This window comes from Pristiophorus japonicus, chromosome 16 (assembly GCF_044704955.1).
Source record: "Pristiophorus japonicus isolate sPriJap1 chromosome 16, sPriJap1.hap1, whole genome shotgun sequence".
NCBI classification, from domain to species: Eukaryota; Metazoa; Chordata; class Chondrichthyes; family Pristiophoridae; genus Pristiophorus; species Pristiophorus japonicus.
The window spans coordinates 3,374,817-3,400,184 of NC_091992.1; the positions used below are offsets into that span (position 1 = coordinate 3,374,817).

General features: G+C 52.8%; 1 protein-coding gene across 2 annotated transcripts in view; it reads right to left on the reverse strand.

Moving 5' to 3' along the window:
- unc119a1 (unc-119 lipid binding chaperone a1) overlaps positions 1-21,251 on the reverse strand; it is a 37,074-nt gene extending 15,823 nt beyond the window's left edge. The window contains exon 1 of one of the 2 annotated variants that reach the window (XM_070856893.1): positions 20,861-21,251. In XM_070856893.1, coding sequence (XP_070712994.1) covers positions 20,861-21,047 — 187 coding nt within the window. In that variant the 5' untranslated portion in view covers positions 21,048-21,251. The remainder of the gene's footprint in view (positions 1-20,860) is intronic. The other variant, XM_070856894.1, reaches the window with a different exon arrangement.
- Positions 21,252-25,368: the final 4,117 nt, after the last annotated feature.

The following is a 25,368-nucleotide window of genomic DNA, read 5'->3' on the forward strand; positions in this document are numbered from 1 at the left end:
TTTTAGTGATGCTGGTTGAGGGATAAATATTGGCCGCAGGACACCGGGGATAACTCCCCTGCTCTTCTTCAAAATAGTGCCATGGGATTTTTTACATCCACCCGAGAGGGGCGATTATAAAGAGAGTGATGTTCGCTCCAACAAACAGTCAGAACTCTCCCGCAATAGGAACAGGAGGAGTCCATTCAGCCCCCGAGCCTGTTCCTCCATTCTATCAGTCGGTGCTGATCTGTATCTTAACTCTGTTCATTCGCTTTTTCTCCATATCCCCAGATACCCTCACCACCAAATACAAGAGATTTTTGTTGCAGATTCCCATCGCTGTGTGTGTGAAGAAGTGTTTCCTGACATCACCCCTGAACAGCGCCCCCCCGCCACCCCCAGGGACAGATTCCCACTGAATCCCTTTGCCGCTGGGAGTGAGGGAGGCAGGCCAGCTTTCTCCCTGTAATGGGAAGTTGATGTGAGCCCAGGGTTCAAGGCTCAGGGGGAGAGCACGGAGCAGTTCCATCAGCTCCAGCAAAGAGTCAGCATCGAGACAACGGGCCAAACGGCCTCCTCCCGGGGTTCAGTGACAGGCGACAGGGAGGGGCCTGGAATCGATTTCCCACGGCCCAATGTCTTTGCACATACAAGATGTAAACCATTGCACACTGCACTGTTCCTTGCCCCCACCCCGCTCCTCACCCCCCCCCCACACTGCCCCTCAACCCGCACCTCCGCTCACCCCCTCATTCCCCCGCCCCCCGACACGCACACCCCACCCCCGCAGTGCCCCTCACCCCCCACACACCGGAGTCGGGGGGGAGGGGGCACTGGGGGAATGGGTGAGGGGCAGTTCCTGTGGGACGGGCTGTCACTGGGGGTTTTAGACACAACAACGAGCTGTGAGTGAGGTCGGTGACATTTTACTGCAACATTATTTATTCATCATTTGTCGAAGTTGCAGCCTCACCATTGGACGATGGTGGGACACTTTATCCACAGCGATCAATCGATCAATCGATAGCACTTGGAGCGTTCCGGGGAGGGTGGGCGTCAGTGGGACCCTGCGATCGGGCCAGTCCCTGCACTGGGGACGGTGCACCGCACTGTCGGAGGGGCAGTACTGAGGGAGTGCTGCACTGTCGGAGGGGCAGTACTGAGGGAGCGCCGCACTGTCGGAGGGGCAGTACTGAGGGAGTGCCGCACTGCCGGAGGGGCAGTACTGAGGGAGTGCCGCACTGCCGGAGGGGCAGTACTGAGGGAGCGCCGCACTGTCGGAGGGGCAGTACTGAGGGAGCACCGCACTGTCGGAGGGGCAGTACTGAGGGAGCACCGCACTGTCGGAGGGGCAGTGCTGAGGGAGCGCCGCACTGTCGGAGGGGCAGTGCTGAGGGAGCGCCGCACTGTCGGAGGGGCAGTACTGAGGGAGTGCCGCACTGTCGGAGGGGCAGTACTGAGGGAGCACCGCACTGTCGGAGGTGCCATCTTTCGGATGAGACGTGAAACTGAGGCCCCGTCTGCCCTCTCAGGTGGATGTAGATGTAAAAGATCCCATGGTGCTATTTTGAAGAAGAGCAGGGGAGCTCTCCCCGGTGTCCTGGGGCCAATGTTTATCCCGCAGTCAACATCACTAACAGATTATCTGGTCATTATCACATTGCTGTGTGTGGGAGCTTGCTGTGCGCAAATTGGCTGCCGCGTTCCCACATTACAACAGTGACTACACTCCAAAAGTACTTCATTGGCTGTGCAGCGCTTTGAGACGTCCGGTGGAGAAAGGCGCTATAGAAAGGCAAGTCTGTCTTTCTTTAATCCGAAGCCTTGGCATCAATGTGGAGTTCGGAGAAGCCGAGAATGGACTTTAATCCCCCGGCCTCACGGTCTATTCTGGGAGCGAGAGCTTTAATCAGTTTATGTTGGTCGCTGCAACAAGCTGCATCCTCTCAGCTCTCGCCGCCGATCAGCCCGTGTGTCACAGCAACTCATTCTCATTGCAAACTGCATCCCTAACCTGAAGGTAAGCAGGTTCGGATTTAGGTTGGGCAGGCGGAGCTAAAAGGAACAGGAAATGCTGCTCTAATCCTCACACCGCGGGGCCCGAGATCACCCACTGTAACCGAGCTCACACCGCCCGGGGTAACCGCCCCCAAACCCCCCGGAGCCCGCCCCCAAACACCCCCCCCGGGAGCCGCCCCCTGGGCCCCGCCCCCAAATAACCCCCCGGAGACCGCCCCCAAACTCCCCCCCCGGGGAGCCGCCCCCTGGGCCCCGCCCCCAAATAACCCCCCGGAGACCGCCCCCAAACTCCCCGGGGCAACGGCCCCCAAACCCCCCCCCGGGGCAACAGCCCCCAAACAACCCCCCTGGGGCAACGGCCCCCAAACCCCCCCCCTCTGGGGCAACAGCCCCCAAACAATCCCCCGGGGCAACAGCCCCCCAAACACCCTAGGGCCCCGCCCCCAAACCCTCCGGGGCCCACCCCCAAACACCTGTGACCCTGCGCCCCGCCCCCAAACAACCTACGGCCCCCCCCCCCCCGGAGTGCCGCCCCCAAACAAGCCCCGGGGCCCCGCCCGCAAACAAACCCGCAGGGCAACACCCCCCCCTTATACCTTAAATTCAGTGCCAGAACCAGCAGAGCAGCATGTCAGTGGCGGGGGCGGGGGCGGGGGGGCAGGGGCGGGGGCGGGGGGGCAGGGGCGGGGGCGGGGGGGCAGGCAGGGGCGGGGGCGGGCAACGTCGGGGTCGGGGTGGGCGAATTCAGTTTAAAAAAAATTAAGAGAATCTCACAGAACAGGAGCCCATTCGGCCCTTCGAGCCTGCACCGCCATTCAATAAGATCATGGCTGATCATTCCCTCAGTACCCCTTTCCTGCTTTCTCTCCATACCCCTTGATCCCTTTAGCCATAAGGGCCATATCTAACTCCCTTTTGAATATATCTAATGAACTGGCATCAACAACTCACTGGTAGAGAATTCCACAGGTTCACCACTCTCTGGGTGAAGAAGTTTCTCCTCATCTCGGTCCTAAGTGGCTTACCCCTTATCCTTAGACTGTGTCCCCTGGTTCTGGACTTCCCCAACATCAGGAACATTCTTCCTGCATCTAACCTGGCCAATCCCATCAGAATTTTATGTTTCTTTGAGATCCCCTCTCATCCTTCTAAACTCCAGTGAATATAAGCCCAGTCGATCCAGTCTTTCTTCATATGTCAGTCCAGCCATCCCGGGAATCATTCTGGTGAACCTTCGCTGCACTCCCTCAATAGCAAGAATGTCCTTCCTCAGATTAGGAGACCAAAACTGAACACAATATTCAAGGTGTGGCCTCACCAAGGCCCTGTACAACTGCAGTAAGACCTCCCTGCTCCTATACTCAAATCCTCTCACTATAAAGGCCAACATGCCATTTGCCTTCTTCACCGCCTGCTGTACCTGCATGCCAACTTTCAATGACTGATGTACCATGACACCCAGGTCTCGTTGCACCTCCCCTTTTCCTAATCTGTCACCATTCAGATAATATTGTGCCTTCCTGTTTTGGCCACCAAAGTGGATCTCACATTTATCCACATTATACTGCATCTGCCATGCATTTGCCCACTCACCTAACCTGTCCAAGTCACCCTGCAACCTCTTGGCATCCTCCTCACAGCTCACATCACCACCCAGCTTGGTGCCATCTGCAAACTTGGAGATATTACATTCAATTCCTTCATCTAAATCATTGATGTATAATGTAAAGAGCTGGGGTCCCAGCACTGAGCCTTGCGGTACCCCACTAGTCACTGCCTGCCATTCTGAAAAGGACCTGTTTATCCCGACTCTCTGCTTCCTGTCTGCCAACCAGTTCTCTATCCACGTCTTTACATTACCCCCAATACCATGTGCTTTAATTTTGCACACCAATCTCTTGTGTGGGACCTTGTCAAAAGCCTTTTGAAAGTCCAAATACACCACATCCACTGGTTCTCCCTTATCCACTCTTATAGTTACATCCTCAAAAAATTCCAGAAGATGTCAAGCATGATTTCCCTTTCATAAATCTATGCTGACTTGGACCGATCCTGGCACTGCTTTCCAAATGTGCTGCTATTACTTCTCCAGTCTCTCCATGTAACTGAAGTCCCTCATCCTGGAACCGTTCTGGGCAGTCTCTGCACCCTCTCTAAGGTCTGGACATCCTTCCTAAAGTCTAAAATCACAGAGCGAGAGTGAGGTGTCAGTGGTTGTACCGCTGGACTAATAGTCCACACAACGGGAGTTCACATCGCTCCGTGGGAAATACAATTCCGTTTTGAAAAATCTGGAAATAAGAATCTGGGATCAGTAAAACTGACAACCACCAACCTGTCTCTGAGGGGGTGTGTCAAACCAGGGATGGGCAATAAATGCCAGCCGTGCCAGCGAAGCCCACCTCCCGGGAATGAAGGAACACATTTTTTCTTGACTCGAGCCGAGAGAGCAGAATGGAGCGAGCTGGGGTTCCGAGTTGCAGTCGCTGCGGGTGATACCATCAATTAACGACAGCATCCCAGCTCCCGTCGGCTGGTTTACAGGTTCGGTCATGGAGTCTCGGCTGGGGCCATGCAGAGAGGGGGTGAGGGTCCGAAGGTTCAGAATTTCCCCCCACGCAGGATGGTCCCGTCACCCTGGGCACCTCCTACAGTTACTGACAGGCCCACAGCAGTAAGTGGGGCTCAAATCCAACCCGAGCCCGACATTTACTCCAGCGTAGCTGTACAACACCAACAACAGCCTGTGTTCATAGAGCGCCTTTAACACAGCAAGATGCTTCACAGGAGCATCTTCAATAATCTGAAACTGAGTGACAGGAGATATTAGGACAGGTTTAAGGAGAGGTTTAGGGAGGGAATTCCAGAGCTTGGGGCCCGGGCAGCTGAAGGCACGGCCACCAATCCTTCCAGAATCGGAGGAGTGTGGACCCCACTGGCCATAATTTTCCAATCCCATGAGGGGGAAAGGAGGGTAACCAAAGCTGGAGCTCCCTGGAAGACGAAAGAGATCCAGAGTAAGATGAAGCAGAAAAAGCGGGTGTATGACAGATGTCAGAATAATAAGAATCAGGCCAAATGTAGAAAGTTCACAGGAGGAAGTGAAAAAGGAAATCAGAGGGACAAAGGGAGGGCATGAGAATAGTCTGGCAGCCAACATAAAAGGGAATCCAAAAGTCTTCTCTCGGCATATAAATATAGTAAACAGGTAGTAAGGGGGGTGGGGCCGATTAGAGATCAAAAAGGAGAGCTACGCATGGAGGCAGGGGTATGGCTGAGGTACTAAATAAGTACTCTGCATCTGTCTTCACTATGGTAGCTGCTGCCATAGACACAGTGAAGGAGGAGGTAGAGGAGATACTGGTTGGGATAAAAATTGATAAATATAAGAACGTCTGGCTGTATTTAAAGTAGACAAGTCACCAGGAGCGGATGGGAAGCATCCCAGAATGCTAAGAGAGGTAAGGGTGGAAATCGCGAAGGTACTGGCCACAATCTTCCAATCCTCCTTGGATGCTGGGCTGGTGCAAGAGGACTGCAGAATTGCAAATTAGAACATAAGAACATAAGAAATAGGAGGAGTCGGCCATAGGGCCCCTCGAGCCTGCTCCGCCATTTAATACAATCATGGCCGATCTGATCATGGACTCAGCTCCACTTCCCTGTCCGCTCCCCATAACCCCTTATCATTTAAGAAACTGTCGATTTGTGTCTTAAATATATTCAATGTCCCAGCTTCCACAGCTCTCTGAGGCAGCGAATTCCACAGATTCGCAAGTCTCAAAGAGAAGAAATTTCTCCTCATCTCTGTTTTAAATGGGCGGCCCCTTATTCTAAGATTATGCCCTCTAGTTCCCCCATCAGTGGAAACATCCTCTCTGCATCCACCATGTCGAGCCCCCTCATAATCTTAAACATTTCAATAAGATCACCTCTCATTCTTCTGAATTCCAATGAGTGTGGGGCCAACCTACTCAACCTTTCCTCATAAGTCAACTCCTTCATCCCCAGAATCAACCGAGTGAACCTTCTCTGAACTGCCTCCAAAGCAAGTATATCCTTTCATAAATATGGAAACCAAAACTGCACGCAGTATTCCAGGTGTGACCTCACCAATACCCTGTACAACTGTAGCAAGACTTCCCTGCTTTTATACTCCATCCCCTTTGCAATAAAGGCCAAGATACCATTTGCCTTCCTGATCACTTGCTGTACCTGCATACTGTCCTTTTGTGTTTCATGCACAACGTTACACCCTTGTTCAAAAAAGGGTGCAAGGATAAACCCAGCAACTACAGGCCTGTCAATTTAATCTCAGTGATGGGGAAGTTTTTAGAAACAATAATCAGGGATAAAATTATCACTTGGACAAGTGTGGATTAATTAAGGAAAGTCAGCACGGATTCGTTAAAGGCAAATCGTGTTTAACCAACTTGATTGAGGTTTTTTATGAGGTAATAGAGAGGGTTGATGAGGGCAATGCGGTTGACGTAGTGTACATGTTTGAAGAGTGTTTGAAGACCAGACCCTCAAAAATGCCACCAAACTCATGGTCTACAGGGCCGTAGCAATACCTGCCCTCCCTTATGGCTCAGAGACATGGGCTATGTACAGTAGACACCTCAAGTTGCTGGAGAAATATCACCAACGATGTCTCCGCAAGATTCTACAAATCCCTTGGAAGGACAGGCGCACCAACATCAGTGTCCTCATTCAGGCTAACATCCCCAGCATTGAAGCACTGACCACACTCGATCAGCTCTGTTGGGCAGGCCACATAGTCCACATGCCAGACACGAGACTCTCAAAGCAAGTGCTCTATTCGGAGCTCCTTCACGGCAAATGAGCCAAAGGTGGGAAGAGGAATCATTACAAGGACACCCTCAAAGCCTCCCTAATAAAGTGCAAAATCTCCACTGACACCTGGGAGTTCCTGGCCCAAGGCCGCCCTAAGTGGAGGAAGTGCATTCGAGAGGGCACTGAGCACCTCGAGTCTCAACGCCGGTGTCCTGGGGCCAATATTTATCCATCAATCAACATAACAAAAACAGATTATCCGGTCATTATCACATTGCTGTGTGTGAGAGCTTGCTGTGCGCAAATTGGCTGCTGCATTTCCCACATTACAACAGTGGCTGCACTTCAAAAGTACTTCATTGGCTGTAAAGCGCTTTGAGACGCGAGGTGGTCGTGAAAGACACTATATAAATGCAAGCCTTTCTTTTATTTTTTCTTTTCAGTGATAGTATCACCACAATCAGTTTTCAAGGGGCCAACATTGCTCTTAACCACACTCTTTTTTTCTAATAGAATTGGAAAACGTTTATATGTTGCATTTGATCTCACTTGCCAGTTTCTTTGCATCCTCCCTTTTTGTAGCTCCGACTATCGGTTTAGTATTTCCCAGTTGCCATGATCGTGTGTTTTTTGGCCAGTAGCGCTCTTGCCCCTCGGGTATAAACTGATTCTGTATCACAAATTATTTTTTGAACACCTTCCACTGATGATCTGTCGTTTTACCCATGAACAGATTGCCCCAGTTTATTAAACACAGTATTACCGAAATCTAGAATCTTAGTCGCTGTTTCACGTTTCTCCCTTTCAAACACTACTTCAAACTGTGGCAGCAAGAGCGGGTCAGAGGCTGGGTATTCTGCGGCGAGTATCTCACCTCCTGACTCCCCAAAGCCTTTCCACCATCTACAAGACACAAGTCAGGAGTGTGATGGAACACTCTCCACTTGCTTGGATGGGTGCAGCTCCAACAACACTCGAGAAGCTCGACACCATCCAGGACAAAGCAGCCGCTCCATTGGCCCCCCATCCCCCACCTTCAACACTCACTCCCTCCACCACCGGCGCCCCCTGGCTGCAGTGTGTACCATCTACAAGATGCACTGCAGCAACTCGCCAAGGCTTCTTCGGCAGCACCTCCCAAACCCACGACCTCTACCCCCTAGAAGGACAAGGGCAGCAGGCGCATGGGAACACCACCACCTCCACGTTCCCCTCCCAGTCACACACCATCCTGACTTGGAAATATATCGGACGTTCCTTCATCGTCGCTGGGTCACAATCCTGGAACTCCCTCCCTAACAGCACTGTGGGAGCACCTTCACCACACGGACTGCAGCGGTTCAAGAAGGCGGCTCACCACTACCTTCTCAAGGGGCAATTAGGACTGGGCAATAAATGCCGGCCTGGCCAGCGACGCCCACATCCTGGTTCGAATTTTTTTTAAACTACGTTGAACTCGATCATGTTCCGATTGCTATTGAATAAACATTCACACCGTCAGACTGTTAACTAAATATGGCTCATTATTCATTACTAAATCTAATATGGCTTGCCCCCTTGTTGGTTCTAGGACATATTGTTGGAGAAAACTATCCCGGACACACTCAAAAAATTCACTACATTTCTGACATGAGCTAGTCTGCTTGTCCCAATCTGTGTGGGAGTTAAAATCCCCCATTAATAGCACCCTGCTTGTGTCTCCGAGAAAGGAAGTCTGGTGTCAGGAGGAGCAAGTGATGGAAATAAATGACAATGATGGTGTAGGGGAGACCGCCCAGTGTCGCACTGGAGCAGAGGAGTTCGAAGGTTGCAGCAACGTGGTCAGCTGTGACCCAGTGGGTTCCACTCTCATGGGTTCAATTCCCGCTCCAGCTTGGATCTAGACCGACTGTGCTGCAGCGGGTTGTTCGAATTAAACGTTAAATCAAGACCCCGCCTGTCTCTTGGGTGAATATTAAACGTACGGGGGTTTAAAAAAAAATGATTTCGCGGGATGTGGGCATCGCTGGCAAAGCCGGCATTTATTGCCCATCCCATCGCCCTCGAGGCGGAGGTGAGCCGCCTTCTCGAACGGCTGCAGTTCTCCTGGTGCCTAGCCAACCTCCCCCCCTCCCCCACTCAAACCCCATCAGCTAAAACAAACAGGCATTCACTTGCTGCTGTTTGTGGGATCTTGCTGTTCGCCGAAATGGCTGCTGCATTTGACCCCACTGCAGCCAGCGCACTTTAAGAGCAGCACTTTGTGGTATTTGGGATGTGATTTACTTGCGTGTCTGCCTTTGCCTTTAACCGTCAGTCAGTGTGCGAGCTTTAGCATTCTGGCTGTAGCTGCAGACTAGTTTACAATCTGCTCACGTTCCGAAATGTCGCTCAATTGTCCCGGTTCAGTATACAAAGGAGGTTTATCTTTTGCCATTTCAGTGACAGCCTCTCATCAGCATTTCCGCCTTCTTTTGTGCCCTGATGTAAATGCTGTCCCTCACACACACACTGAGGGCTTTGTTTAACTCGATTTTACCCCCAATCCGAATCTGCCCCCTTCTCTCTCTCTCTCTCTCTGGCTGCCTGGCAGTGAGCTCAGCAAACAAGCAGAGGAGCAGACAGGTTTGCAGCTGTCTTTGGGAGATCGACCCCCCCCCCCCACCCCCACCCCACCCCCTGGACAGGACAGGACAGGCTGCCTGGCGAATGTGGGTGACGTTTGGATGGACCATGTGCCTGATGCAGAACTTGCCACAGTTTCCACCGTGGAAAGGAAGCGTTTCCCACTGCCTCGATGACCTGGTGTCACACCCCGCCATGTGGCAAAGGAGATGCTGGGGACGGGGCCGGGGGAAGAATTGGCCTCAGCACCCTCGATACGCACACGCAAGGATAAAAACCAGCCTGGTTTCCTGCTTCTGATCGCTGCCCAGCACTCGAAGCGCAAGATGTGAGCGTGTGTGGCTGTTCGCAGAGGACAGCACTGGGGCTCTGTTGTGATGCCCCCCATGACAGACTGCCTGGCTCATACATGGCGAAAGGTCACTTGGGGGAGCTGCCAGAGGGTGGCAACACACGCACTAATAATCAGGGGAGGGAATCTCGGCTACTTTCCCCCCCTCGATCTTCCAGGTCTGCGCTGGTCAGTCACAGAGTGACCCATCGGTGGGGGTGGGGGGGCATTGACCCACGTCCCTCTGCTGTCCCTTCTCGGGTGCATGTTGAGAATTTATTTTGTAAGTAATTCTCGGGATGTGGGCGTGGTTGCCGAAGAAGCCTTGGCATTTATTGTACACGCCTGAGACGGGACGGCTTGCTAGCAGTTAAGAGGGAACCACTTTGGAGTCAGACTGGGTAAGGATAGTGTGATGTAGGCACCTGTGAGTGACTTCGCCAGTCATGTGATGATTACAAAACTAAATAAAACCCCAGTCAGTTGGGTTCGGGGGATCCACGATGGGGCAGGTGGTTATGAGCCTGGTGGATGAACTGGTAATGTGTCGTGTGATTGTTAAATCTTTGATAATAAACCAACTAGTTCTTAATAGCAATGTGTTGCTATGAATTCGTAAGCAAAGAACCCATGAAGCAGATACATTATAGACATTCCCTAAGGGAGGTTAGGTGAACCCGTTGGGTTTTTACGACAATCCGACAGGTTCTGCTCACGTTTACTGGTTTTCATTTCCAACTGAATTCTAATTCTCAAACTGCCAGCGTGGGTTTCGAACACACGTTCTCTGGATAATTAGTCTGGTAACATAACGACAATGCGACCTTAAACATGGACATGATCAGCTGCTGCGCAACACATCAGGATATCCTCTCTGACTACATGCAGGAAGGCTCTCACAGCTGTTTGCAACACAGATAAACAGTTTAAAAAAGATAGAGTTCTGAAGGGCAGGTTGAGGACAAGAGTGTTTCTTTATCCAGAGAGAAACTTGGCTTTATAAATAGAGGCAGAGAGTACAAAAGCAAGGAAGTTATGCTAAATCTTTATAGACTGGGCCCCAGCTGGAGGATTGTGTCCAATTCTGGCACCGCACTGTAGGAAGGATATCACGGCCTTGGTGAGGGTGCAAAGGGGATTGACCAGAATGGTTCCAGGGATGAGGGAGAGTTACGTGGATAAACTGGAGAAGCTGGGGTTGTTCTCCTTGGAGCAGAGAAGGTTAAGAGGAGATTTGATCGAGGTGTTCAAAACCACAAGGGGTTTTCATGGAGTAGATTGGGAGACACTGTTTCCCGGGGCAGGAGGGTCGGTAACCAGAGGGACACAGATTGAAGGTGATTGGCAAAGAACCAGAGGGGGAGCCGAGGAGATTTTTTTTTTAACGCAGCGAGTTGTTGTGATCGGGATCGCGCTGCCTGAAAGGGCGGTGGGAGCAGATTCAATAGTAACTTTCAAACCGGGAATTGGATAAATACTAGAAAAGCAAAAATTCACCGAGCTGTGGGGAAAGAACGGGGGGGGAATGGGACTGATTGGATCGTTCTCTGAGAGAGCCGGCACAGGCTCGATGGGCCGAATGGTCTCCTGTCTGAGACATTCTGTAACAGCATAAGGAGCAGCTTCACACTGAAACAGGAAGTGTGTTATCTGCAAGGATGGATCAATTGTGGCGAATGAACTGATGGTAACTCCACCTCTGTCACCAGCCTGAAATGCTGCTGTTGCTGCACAATTTGGCTGTCGTGTTTCCCAATAACACAACGGTGAACTCCATGGCAGTAAAGTGCCTTTGGGAAACCACAGGAAAGTATCTTTCTATCTATTTATCCCTTTCACAACCAGACGCACATCCAGCGCGCGGCGGAGGGAGCAAAGAGCAGGAAAAGCACCAAAAACATCCCCAGCGGAGAGACAATTCCCGAATCAGGACTATTGAGGGAAAGAAACAAATCGCTGTCTGCGCTGCACAGGATTCGTGGCTGAAGTGGCCTCAGAAACTGGACACAGACCAGGAGCGACATTGAGAAAAGGGATGTAAATTGGCAAGTGAGGGAACTAATAATCCAACAGGGAACTCAGGAGGACCTTTTACCCAGAGAGCGGTGAGAATGTGGAACTCGCTGCCACAGGGAGTGCTCGAGGTGAATAATATCGATGCATTCAAGGGGAAGCTGGCAAAGCACGCGAGAACATAACATACGCACTAGGAGCAGGAGTCGGCCATTTGGGCCCTCGGGCCTGCTCCGTCATTTAATAAGATCGTGGCTGATCTGATCCTGGCCTTTCTCCACTTCCCCGCCCGCTCCCCATAACCCTTCATTCCCCTATCGTTCAAAAGAATCTGTCTATCTCAGCCTTAAATATATTCAATGACCCAGCCTCCACAGCTCTCTGGGTCAGAGAATGCCACAGATTCACGATCCTCGGAGAGAAGAAATTCCTCCTCAGCTCCGTATTAAATGGGAGACCCCTTATTCTGAGACTATGCCCCCTAGTTCTAGATTCCCCCACGAGGGGAAACATCCTCTCTGCATCTACCCTGTCGAGCCCCCTCAGAATCTTATACATTTCAATAAGATCATCTCTCATTCTTCTAAACTCCAATGAGTACAGGCCCAATCTATCTTCAGAAGACAACCCCCTCATCTCAGGAATCAACCTAGTGAACCTTCTCTGAACTGCCTTCAATGCAAGTATATCCTTCCTTAAATACAGAGACCAAAACTGTACACAGTACTCTAGGTGTGGCCTCACCAATACCCTGTACAGTTGTAGCAGGACTTCTCTGCTTTTATACTCTATCCCCCTTGCAATAAAGGCCAACATTCCATTTGCCTTCCTGATTACTTGCTGTACCTGCATACTAACTTTTTGTGTTTCATGCACAAGGACCCCCAGGTTCCTCTGTACTGCAGCATTTTATAATCTCTCCCCATTTAAATTATAATTTGTTTTTTTATTTTTCCTACCAAAGTGGATAACCTCACTTTTTCCCACATTATACTCCATCTGCCAAATGTTTGCCACTCACTTAGACTGTCTATATCCCTTTGCAGATTCTTTTCATCCTCCTCACAACTTGCTTTCCCACCCATCTTTGTATGGTCCCTTCATCCAAGTCATTAATATATATTGTAAATCAATGAGGTCCCAGCACTGATCCCTATGGCACCCCACGTTATAGTTTGCCAACCAGAAAATTATGCTGGATCAATGTCAACCGTGGCTCAGTGCGTTACACGCTCACCTCAGAGTCAGAAGGTCATGGGTTCGTAGTCCCATCCAAAGACTTCAGCATAAAATCCAGGCCGACACTCCCAGTGCTGTACTGAGGGAGCGCCGCACTGTCGGAGGGGCAGTACTGAGGGAGCGCCGCACTGTCGGAGGGGCAGTACTGAGGGAGCGCCGCACTGTCGGAGGGGCAGTACTGAGGGAGCGCCGCACTGTCGGAGGGGCAGTACTGAGGGAGCGCCGCACTGTCGGAGGGGCAGTACTGAGGGAGCGCCGCACTGTCGGAGGGGCAGTACTGAGGGAGCGCCGCACTGTCGGAGGGGCAGTACTGAGGGAGCGCCGCACTGTCGGAGGGGCAGTACTGAGGGAGCGCCGCACTGTCGGAGGGGCAGTACTGAGGGAGCGCCGCACTGTCGGAGGGGCAGTACTGAGGGAGCGCCGCACTGTCGGAGGGGCAGTACTGAGGGAGCGCCGCACTGTCGGAGGGGCAGTACTGAGGGAGCGCCGCACTGTCGGAGGGGCAGTACTGAGGGAGCGCCGCACTGTCGGAGGGGCAGTACTGAGGGAGCGCCGCACTGTCGGAGGGGCAGTACTGAGGGAGCGCCGCACTGTCGGAGGGGCAGTACTGAGGGAGCGCCGCCAGTACTGTACCCCAGTGTTATACAGTGACAGACCTGTACCCATCAGTACTGTACCCCAGTGTTAGTGACAGACCTGTACCCACCAGTACTGTACCCCAGTGTTATACAGTGACAGACCTGTACCCATCAGTACTGTACCCCAGTGTTATACAGTGACAGACCTGTACCCACCTGTACTGTACCCGTGTTATACAGTGACAGACCTGTACCCACCAGTACTGTACCCCAGTGTTAGTGACAGACCTGTACCCATCAGTACTGTACCCCAGTGTTATACAGTGACAGACCTGTACCCACCAGTGCTGTACCCCAGTGTTAGTGACAGACCTGTACCCATCAGTACTGTACCCCAGTGTTATACAGTGACAGACCTGTACCCACCTGTACTGTACCCCAGTGTTATACAGTGACAGACCTGTACCCACCAGTACTGTACCCCAGTGTTATACAGTGACAGACCTGTACCCACCAGTACCGTACCCCAGTATCACACAACTCAAAATACTTTGCACAATGAACTTAAATTTGAAGGACAGAATGTAAAATTGTGCTCATGGCTGTTTTTTTTGAAAGGGATACATTGTGAAATGGATACACAGCCACGATTACAATGTAGCAAAATCACAGTGTAGCAAACTGGCTCTGCCATCGAAACGTTCTTGGGTTCGGTGTCATCACTCGCCCCCACAAATAATTTATCGCTTACTGTCCTACAGCTACTTGTACAGGTACTGTAGCTGGAACTCCGTGGGACCCGAACCGGGTGTTTGACAAACTCCAAGTGCAAAAGACACAATCACTCCGAAAGGCAGCGAGGCAAACACTGGCTGAGATCTGAGCTGGATTGATAAACTGTTTCAGGTCTCAGTAAGGAGAGCACACAGAACAGTGGATAGGATTGAATTTATTGGCTTAATTCAATCGGTACACCTTACCTTCACATAATGGTTAATAAATAAATATCCCCACATCAGTGGGTCATCCTAATTGGCGTAACTGGATAATCTCAAACCGGTCTCGTCCACAGCTATTGCGACTTTCTGAAAGAGCAATCTTACTCTACAGCCTTAGTTGAACCTAAGCATCTCTCAGAGCTAGAAGGAGGATCCTGCTTATTACCCAGGACCAGCCAGTGAGCGGTGTTTATCCACCCCCGGATATACATTTGCCCAGACCATATTTAGCACCTTGCGCCCAGGTGCCTTTAGAAATTGAGACTGAATACTTGGCTTTAAAAAAAAAACGTGACTCTTTTCTCCAAATGCTAAAAATAGTCAAAACATCCCATAATAAGACAGCCAGTAACTGCAATCCAACAGTGATAAAACAAGGCATGCTGACATCACAAGGCTGGCGTTGCAGCACTAATAGTTCTCTCCCCTCACAGAAAATTACCTATGTCCGCCCCCCTTAAATACACTCTCTCCCCCCTTCCCCAACAACAGACTCTCTCTCCCCCCCTCCCCAACAACAGACTCTCTCTCCCCTCTCCCCAACAACAGTCTCTCTCTCCCCCCTCCCCAACAACAGACTCTCTCTCCCCCTCCCCAACAACAGACTCTCTCTCCCCCCTCCCCAACAACAGACTCTCTCTCCCCAACAACAGACTCTCTCCCCCCCTCCCCAACACACACTCTCTCTCTCCCCCCTCTCCAACACACACTCCTCCCCCCGCCGCCCCCCTCCCCAACACACACACACTCTCTCTCTCTCTCTCTCTCTCCTCCCCAAAACACACTCTCTCTCTCTCTCTCTCTCTCCCCCAACACAAACACTCTCTCTCTCCCCTCCCTCCCCAACACACACACACACACACACTCTCTCTCTCTCTCTCTCTCTCCCCCCCCTCTCCAACACACACACTCTCTCTCTCCCCCTCTCCAACACACACACTCTCTCTCTCCCCCGTCTCCAACACACACACTCTCTCTCCCCCCTCTCCAACACACACACTCTCTCTCTCCCCCCTCTCCAACACACACACTCTCTCTCTCCCCCCTCTCCAACACACACACTCTCTCTCTCCCTCCTCTCCAACACACTCTCTCTCTCCCCCCTCTCCAACACACACACTCTCTCTCTCCCCCCTCTCCAACACACATACTCTCTCTCTCCCTCCTCTCCAACACACTCTCTCTCTCCCCCCTCTCCAACACACACACTCTCTCTCTCTCCCCCCTCTCCAACACACACACTCTCTCTCTCCTCCCTCTCCAACACACACTCTCTCTCTCTCCCCCCTCTCCAACACACACTCTCTCTCTCTCCCCCCTCTCCAACACACACTCTCTCTCTCTCTCCCCCTCTCCAACACACACTCTCTCTCTCTCTCTCCCTCCCTCTCCCTCCTCCCCAACACACACACACACAGCCCCCCACAACACACACACACAGTGCCCCCCCACAACACGCACACACAGCGCCCCTCCCACAACACGCACACAGCGCCCCCCCCACAACACACACACAGCGCCCCCCCCACACAACACACATCCACACACACCCCCCCCCACAACACATACCCCCCCCACACAACACACACACCCCCCCCACACAACACACACACCCCCCCCCACACAACACACACACCCCCCCCCACACAACACACACACCCCCCCCCACACAACACACACACCCCCCCCCACACAACACACACACCCCCCCCACACAACACACACACCCCCCCACACAACACACACACCCCCCCACACAACACACACACCCCCCCACACAACACACACACCCCCCCACACAACACACACACACCCCCCCACACAACACACACCCCCCCCCACACAACACACACCCCCCCCCACACAACACACACCCCCCCCACACAACACACACCCCCCCCCACACAACACACACACCCCCCCACACAACACACACACCCCCCCACACAACACACACACCCCCCCACACAACACACACACCCCCCCACACAACACACACACCCCCCCACACAACACACACACACCCCCCCACACAACACACACACACCCCCCCACACAACACACACCCCCCCCCACACAACACACACACCCCCCCACACAACACATACACACACCGCCCCACACAACACATACACACACCGCCCCACACAACACATACACACACCCCCCCCACACAACACATACACACCCCCCCCCACACAACACATACACACCCCCCCCCCACACAACACATACACACCCCCCCCCCCACACAACACATACACACACCCCCCCACACAACACATACACACACCCCCTCACACAACACATACACACACCCCCCCACACAACACATACACACCCCCCCACAACACATACACACCCCCCCCCACACAACACACACACCCTCCCACAACACACACACACCCCCCCACAACACACACACACCCCCCCACAACACACACACACCCCCCCACAACACACACACACCCCCCCACAACACACACACACACCCCCACAACACACACACACCCCCCCACAACACACACACACACCCCCACAACACACACACCCCCCCACAACACACACACACCCCCCCACAACACACACACACCCCCCAACACACACACACCTCCCCACAACGCCCCCCACAAAACACACACACCTCCCCCCACAACACACACACAGCCCCCCCACGATACAATCCCCGCCCCCCCACCAACACAATCCCCGCTCCCAACTTCCTTCCCGCCCTCACCTTCCTTCCCCTCCCCCCCCCCAACACAATCCCCGCCCCCACCTTCCTTCCCCCCCCCCACCCCACCCCACCACCAACACCTGGGTCAGTGCCTCCCACAGGTTATATACACCATATAGAGTTAACAACTTGTATTTATATAGCGCCTTTAACCAAGTGAAACATCCTAACGCATTTCACGGGAGTATTATGTGATAAAACATTTGACACCAAGCCACAAAAGTAGAAATTAGCGCAGGTGACCAAAAGCTGGGTCAAAGAGGTATGATTTAAGGAGCGTCTTGAAGGAGGAAAAAGAGGCAGAGGTTTAGGGAGGGAGTTGCAGAGCTTGGGGCCCAGGCAACAGAAGGCACGGCCACCGATGGTGGAGCGATTATAATCAGGGATGCTTAGGAGGGCAGAATTATAGGAGTGCAGACATCTCGGGGGGGGGGGGGCGGGGGGGGGAGATGAGGCCATGGAGGGATTTGAAAATAAGGATGAGAATTTTGAAATCGAGGCATTGTTTAACCGAAAGCCAATGTAGGTCAGTGAGCACAGGGGGTGATGGGTGAGTGGGTCTGGGTGTGAGTTAGGACACGGGGCAGTGAGCACAGGGGGTGATGGGTGAGTAGGACTCGGTGTGAGTTAGGACACGGGGCAGTGAGCACAGGGGGTGATGGGTGAGTGGGACTCGGTGTGAGTTAGGACACGGAGCAGTGAGCACAGGGGGTGATGGGTGAGTAGGACTCGGTGTGAGTTAGGACACGGGGCAGTGAGCACAGGGGGTGATGGGTGAGCGGGACTCGGTGCGAGTTAGGACACGGGACAGTGAGCACAGGAGGTGATGGGTGAGCGGGACTTGATGCGAGTTAGGACACGGGGCAGCGAGCACAGGGGGTGATGGGTGAGTGGGACTCGGTGTGAGTTAGGACACGGGGCAGTGAGCACAGGGGGTGATGGGTGAGCGGGACTCGGTGCGAGTTATGACACGGTGGCAGCCGAGTTTTGGATCACCTCTTATAGTTTACGTAAGGTAGAATGTGGGAGGCCAGTCAGGAGTGCGTTGGAATGGTCAAGTCTAGAGGTAACAAAGGCATGGATGAGGGCTTCAGCAGCGGATGAGCTGAGGCAGGTGCGGAGATGGGCGACATTGCAGAGGGGGAAATAGGCGGTCTTAGTTATGCTGCGGACATGTGGTCGGAAGCTCATTTCAGGGTCAAATATGACACTAAGGTTGCGAACAGTCTGGTTCAGCCTCAGACAGAAGTTGGGGAGAGGAGTGGAGTCAGTGTCTGGGGAACGGAGTTTAGGGTGGGGACCGAAAACAATGGCTTCGGTCTTCCCAATATTCAATGGGAGAAAATTTCTGCTCATCCAGTACTGGATGTGGGACAAGCAGTCTGACAATTTAGAGACCGTGGATGGGTCGAGAGAAGTGGTGGTGAGGTAGAGCTGGGTGTCGTCAGTGTACATGTGGAAAGTGACTTTCAGTTGGCAGTGGGCACAGAATAGCGTGGGCAGGAGGTGCAAAACAGGCTGGTTTTGAGAGCGGTGCTCTCGGGAGTAGGGGCGTGAGATACATAGTTCAGACAGCGTGTTAATCCTGCACTAACTTCCCTGTCTGATCACACAAGATATCTGAGATCAATCAACAAATGGCCGGTTATAGAATGAAACATTCTCAGGTTAAGTTTAGTTTTGGGACACTCGGTGTGGCTGCAGGCGAGGCAATAACTTAAAAAAAAGACTTGGATTTCTATAGCGCCTTTTACCACCACTGGACGTCTCAAAGTGCTTTACAGCCAATGAAGTACAGGCCGGGCAAGTTCATGGTTCAAGACCCCCTAGGGCTATCACTCACTGACGAAACACAGCGTACAATGGGGCAATCTATAAATGAGACATGGATGTACACAGAGAAATCAACTTCTCATTAAATAGCAACTTTACGGATTAAAACGATGATGAAAATGAGCGTGTCCAACTCTGTGATGTCACCCACCGTGCAGTTCTGGATCTAAACATTCAGTCCCTCAGTGTCCAGGACACATTGAGCGATGGGGAGATCCCATGTAACCATGCAGGACTGGTGGGGCGCAACAACACGTGACCCCAATGGTAGCGTGTTTTACACCCGCTCTTTGCCCCAAAGCCCAGACCCCTCCTGATGTCCTCCTCTATATAAAAGTATCTGTAACTTTCCCTCGCCCCGAGCTGGGTGTCTTTTTAAAATAATTTACAGTTCAAGAGAAAGTGTGAATGGCATCAAGATATGACTAGCACATAGAAAATTGTAATGTTTTGAAAAAGAATATTCCCGAGGTGACATCACAGAGCAGGCAGGCCTCCTGCAGCATTCTACCCGACAGTTGGAGTATCCAGCAATTGTCACTCACTGGGAGACTCTCGCTCAGCTTGGGGTTATAAATGGGGCAGGTTGTGAAGGCCACTCAGCTCCATGGCAACCTGATATGTCTAAACTCAATTACATTCTCAATCTCACTATTGCTTCCAGGATATACTGTCGGCACCTGTATGAGCTGACTGTCCAGAGAGAGGGGGTTAATTCTACAGGGGGGAAATTCTGCCCTTCTTCCCTCATTGCTTCTCCCAGTCTGCTGTGCCTGGATTTATTGGGGTTCCTAAGTTTGAGCCCCTCCTCCTCTCCCCCCAGCCCCCACCACCGCCCCCCTCTCCCTTTGCAACCTCCCATACCCTCTCTCCCCCCGCCAGCTCCCATACCCTCTCTCCCCCCGCCAGCCCCCATACCCTCTCTCCCCCTAGTCCCAATCCCCCTCTCTCTCCCCCTACCAGTCCCCATACCCTCTCTCCCCCCGCCAGCCCCCATACCCTCTCTCCCCCCGCCAGCTCCCATACCCTCTCTCCCCCTAGTCCCAATCCCCCTCTCTCTCCCCCTACCAGTCCCCATACCCTCTCTCCCCCCGCCAGCCCCCATATCCTCTCTCTCCCCTAGTCCCAATCCCCCTCTCTCCCCCCGCCAGCCCCCATACCCTCTCTCCCTCTACCAGCCCCCATACCCTCTCTCCCCCTGTCAGCCCCATACCCTCTCTCTCCCCCTGCCAGCTCCCATACCCTCTCTCCCCTAGTCCCAATCCCCCTCTCTCTCCCCCTGCCAGCCCCCATACCCTCTCTCCCCCTCGTCCCAATCCCCCTCTCTCTCCCCCTACCAGTCCCCATACCCTCTCTCCCCCTAGTCCCAATCCCCCTCTCTCTCCCCCTACCAGTCCCCATACCCTCTCTCCCCCTAGTCCCAATCCCCCTCTCTCTCCCCCCGCCAGCCCCCATATCCTCTCTCTCCCCGAGTCCCAATCCCCCTCTCTCCCCCCGCCAGCCCCCATGCCCTCTCTCCCCCCGCCAGCCCCCATACCCTCTCTCTCCCCCTACCAGTCCCCATGCCCTCTCTCCCCCCGCCAGCCCCCATACCCTCTCTCTCCCCCTACCAGCCCCCATACCCTCTCTCCCCTAGTCCCAATCCCCCTCTCTCTCCCCCCGCCAGCCCCCATACCCTCTCTCCCCTAGTCCCAATCCCCCTCTCCCTCCCTCTCTCCCCCTCACTCACTCTGGGTGATTTTCTGCAGCCCCAGCACATCCTCGGGGGACACGCTCTCCTGCTGTAGCAGCTGATCCTCGGTGGTGGCCGGGAGCCCGGCGGCCGGCGGCGCTTTCTTCAGCTTCATGCCGGCCGGCTCGGGCTCGGGCTGTGGGGCGCTGGCGCTGCTCAGGGCGGTGGGGCCAGAAAAGCTCATGTCTGTGCGGCCGCCCCCCTGCCCGGAGCCCGGACTCTGCTCCCCTCCCGCCGCCGCTCCGGGTTTGCTCTGGTCCGGCTCCTACTCCGGGTGTAGACGGGTCTTGGCTGGACTCCGGGTGTAGCCCGGGTTGGATCGAGCTGAGCTCCGGGTTGGCTCCGGTCCGGTTCTCACCTGGAGCGGGACTCAAACCGTTACACGGGATCCAGGGCGGACCGCACCACTGCCACCCGGGGTGGGGAATCTCACTCCCCTCACCCCCTCTCTCCACATGGACTCATCCCCCCGCCAAACAGCCCATTCACAAAACATTCTACTCCTCCTATTCACCAGACAGGGTGGATTTACCCCTCTGAGCAGAAAGCCTCACATTTTTAGCCCGCGGTTTGCACCCGTTCCCCCCCCCCCTCTTGTGCGGGTTAATGGTACAGTCCGTGTGCAATACCTGGGCAGGAAATTCATCCAACAATCCGGCTTCCAGTCACTTTATGGCATTTTAATGCTGGAAGGGCAACGATGCAACTATATGTCTGAATGATGCGATAAATAAAATGCAGCCTGTTGCAAGCATTGCAATTATTTATTTTTTGTAGAATCCGGTGCAACTGGAGAGCGGTACTGCTGCCTCTGCCGAATCTGTGAACTCACAGCTCCCACTGCTGGCCATTCTCCTGTGCTCCCACTGTACATTCAGCTCATCCGAAACTCTGCTACCCAGTGTCCTACCTAGACCCTTGGAATATTAAAATCACTGTATAAATGCAAGTTGTCGAGGACAGGATGAGGTCCAGCACTGCTCAGCGTTATCATCACAGGCAGTCCCTCGGAATCGAGGAAGACTTGCTTCTACTCCTGGTGAGTTCTTAGGTGGCTGAACAGTCCAATACGAACGCCACAGACCCTGTCACAGGTGGGACAGACAGTGGTTGAAGGAAGGGGAGGGTGGGACTGGCTTGCCGCTCGTTCCTTCCGCTGCCTGCGCTTGATTTCTGCATGCTCTCGGCAACGAGACTCCAGGTGCTCAGCACCCTCCCGGATGCACTTCCTCCACTTTGGGCGGTCTTTGGAAAGGGATTCCCAGGTGTCGGTGGGGATGTCACACTTTATCAGGGAGGCTTTGAGGGTGTCCGTGTAGCGTTTCCACTGCCCACCTTTGGCTCGTTTGCCATGAAGGAGCTCCGAGTAGAACACTTCCTTTGGGAGTCTCGTGTCTGGCATGCGGACTATGTGGCCTGCCCAGCGGAGCTGACCAAGTGTGGTCAGTGCTTCGATGCTGGGGATGTTGGCCTGATCGAGGATGCTAATGTTGGTGCGGCTGTCCTCCCAGGGGATTTGTAGGATCTTGCCGAGACATCGTTGATGGTATTTCTCCAGCAACTTGAGGTGTCTACTGCACATGGTCCATGTCTCTGAGCCATACAGGAGGGCAGGTATTACTAGCCCTGTAGACCATGAGCTTGGTGGCAGTTTGGAGGGCCTGGTCTTCAAACACTCTTTTCCTCAGGCGATCGAAGGTTGCACTGGCACACTGGAGGCGGTGTTGGATCTCGTCATCGATGCCTGCTCTTGTTGATAGGAGGCTCCTAAGATATGGGAAATGGTCCACTGCTACTCTCTGGTGCATTACTAACAGCTCATCGGCCGAAAAGGTTAATCCTGATTTTCTCTCTCCACGGATGCCTGAACTGTTAAGTATTTCCAGTATTTTCTGTTATTTCAGAGCATCAGTGCTGAGGGAGCGCCGCACTGTCGGAGGGGCAGTGCTGAGGGAGCGCCGCACTGTCGGAGGGGCAGTACTGAGGGAGCGCCGCACTGTCGGAGGGGCAGTACTGAGGGAGCGCCGCACTGTCGGAGGGGCAGTACTGAGGGAGCGCCGCACTGTCAGAGGGGCAGTACTGAGGGAGCGCTGCACTGTCGGAGGGGCAGTACTGAGGGAGCACCGCACTGTCGGAAGGGAGCTGCACTGATAGAGACATAGAAAAATCATACATACATGGGGACTAGGAGGGGGATTATCCTGGGTAAAATTATATACAGGGCAGTAGCTTTGTCAGGTAAAACAGAGTGTATTATATGTAGTGGAGAGGGATTTTCCTGGGTAAAACAGTGTATTATAATCTATCTATCTAGTACTTTTACCCAGGATAGCTGTTGTCCTTTACATAAAGAAAAGGCATGCATTTCTATAGTGTTGTTTACGACCTCAGGATGTCCCAAAGCGCTTTACAGCCAATGAAGTCCTTTTGAAGTGTAGTTACTGTTTGTAATGTGGGAAATGTGGCAGCCAATTTGCGCACAAGCTCCCATAAACAGCAATGTGATAATGATCAGATAATCTGTTTTGTGATGTAGGTTGAGGGATAAATGGGGAGAATGCCATTGGTCTTCTTCAAATAATGCCGTGGGATATTTTACATCCACCCTAGAGGATAGGTTTAACATCTCATCCGAAATCCAATAGCTATCCCAGGTACAACACACTCAAGGAAAGGTGCAGTGCATTATAATATATACAGGAATGGGTGAACAGCGACGATGATGGAATGGTGATATATGTCCAAGTTGGGATGGTGTGTGATTTGAGAGGGGAACATGGAGGTGGTGGTGTTCCCATGCACCTGCTGCTCTTGTCCTACTAGGGGGTAGAGGTTGCGGGTTTTGGAGGTTCTGCTGAAAAAGGCAAATGGATTGTAATAGAAACATAGAAAATAGTAGTAGGCCCTTCGTCCCGTCGAGTCTGCACCGCCATTCAATATGATCATGGCTGATCCTCTATCTCAACATATTCCTGCTTTCTCCCCATACACCTTGATGCCCTTTGTGTCTAGAAATCTATCTATCTCCCTCTTAAATACATTCAGTGACTTGGCCTCTACAGCCTTCTGCGATAGAAAATTCCACAGGTTCACCACCCTCTGAGTGAAAAAATTTCTCATCTCGGTCCTAAATTTCCTACCCCGTATCCTGAGACTGTGACCCCTTGTTCTAGACTTCCCAGCCAGGGGAAACATCCTCCCCGCATCCAGTCTATCCAACCCAGTTAGAATTTTATACGTTTCAATGAGAGCCCCTCTCATTCTTCTAAACATTAGGACAGGAGCTGGCAAAGAGAGCTTGTGTTCACTTTCACTGTCCCAGGTAATCACTTTCCCCTGGGGAAGAGGTGAAATTAGCCCAATACTTGGAGATTCAATTACCGTTTTCTAATCTCCTCGTACTCAAACCTTTAAAAAGCCCTCTGCAAACCCTCCTGCTGGTGACATACTCTCCACTGGCTGGAGTCATACCCAGCACAAAGGAAGATGGTTGTGATGGTTAGAGTGTCAATCATCCCAGCCCCAGCTGCAGGAGTTCCTCAGGGCAGTGTCCTCGGCCCAACCATCTTCAGCTGCTTCATCAATGACCTTCGCTCCATCATAAGATCAGAAGTGGGGATGCTCACTGATGACTGCAGTTTTCAGTGCCATTCGCAACTCCTCAGATAATGGAGCAGTCCGTGCCCACATTCAGCAAGACCTGGACGACATTCAGGTTTGGGCTGAGAAGTGGCAAGTAACATTTGCGCTACACAAGTGTCAGGCAATGACCATCTCCAACAAGCGAGAGTCTAACCACCGCCCCTTGACATACAATGGCATTACCATCGCCGAATCCCCCATCAACATCCTGGGGGTCACCATTGACCAGAAACTTAACTGGACCAGCCACATAAATACTGTGGCAACAAGAGATCAGAGCCTGGATATTCTGTGGCGAGTGTCTCATCTCCTGACTCCCCAAAGCCTTTCCACCATCTACAAGGCACAAGTGTGATGGAATACTCTCCACTTGCCTGGATGAGTGCAGCTCCAACAACACTCAAGAAGCTCGGCACCATCCAGGACAAAGCAGCCCGCTTGATCGATACCCCATCCACCACCTTCAACATTCACTCCCTCCACCACCGGCGCACCGTGGCTGCAGTGTGTACCATCTACAAGATGCAATGCAGCAACTCACCAAGGCTTCTTCGGCAGCACTTCCCAAACCCGTGACCTCTACCGCCTAGAAGGACAAGGGCAGCAGGTGCATGGGAACACCACCACCTCCACGTTCCCCTCCAAGTTATACACCATCCTGACATCCGGCCATTCCTTCATCATCATTGGGTCAAAATCCTGGACCTCCCTCCCCAACAGCACTGTGGGAGAACACCTCAAATCGCTGGAGAAATACCACCAACGATGTCTCCGCAAGATCCTGCAAATCCTCTGGGAGGACCTACGCACCAATGTTAGTGTCCGCGATCAGGCCTCCATCCCCAGTATCAAAACACTGACCA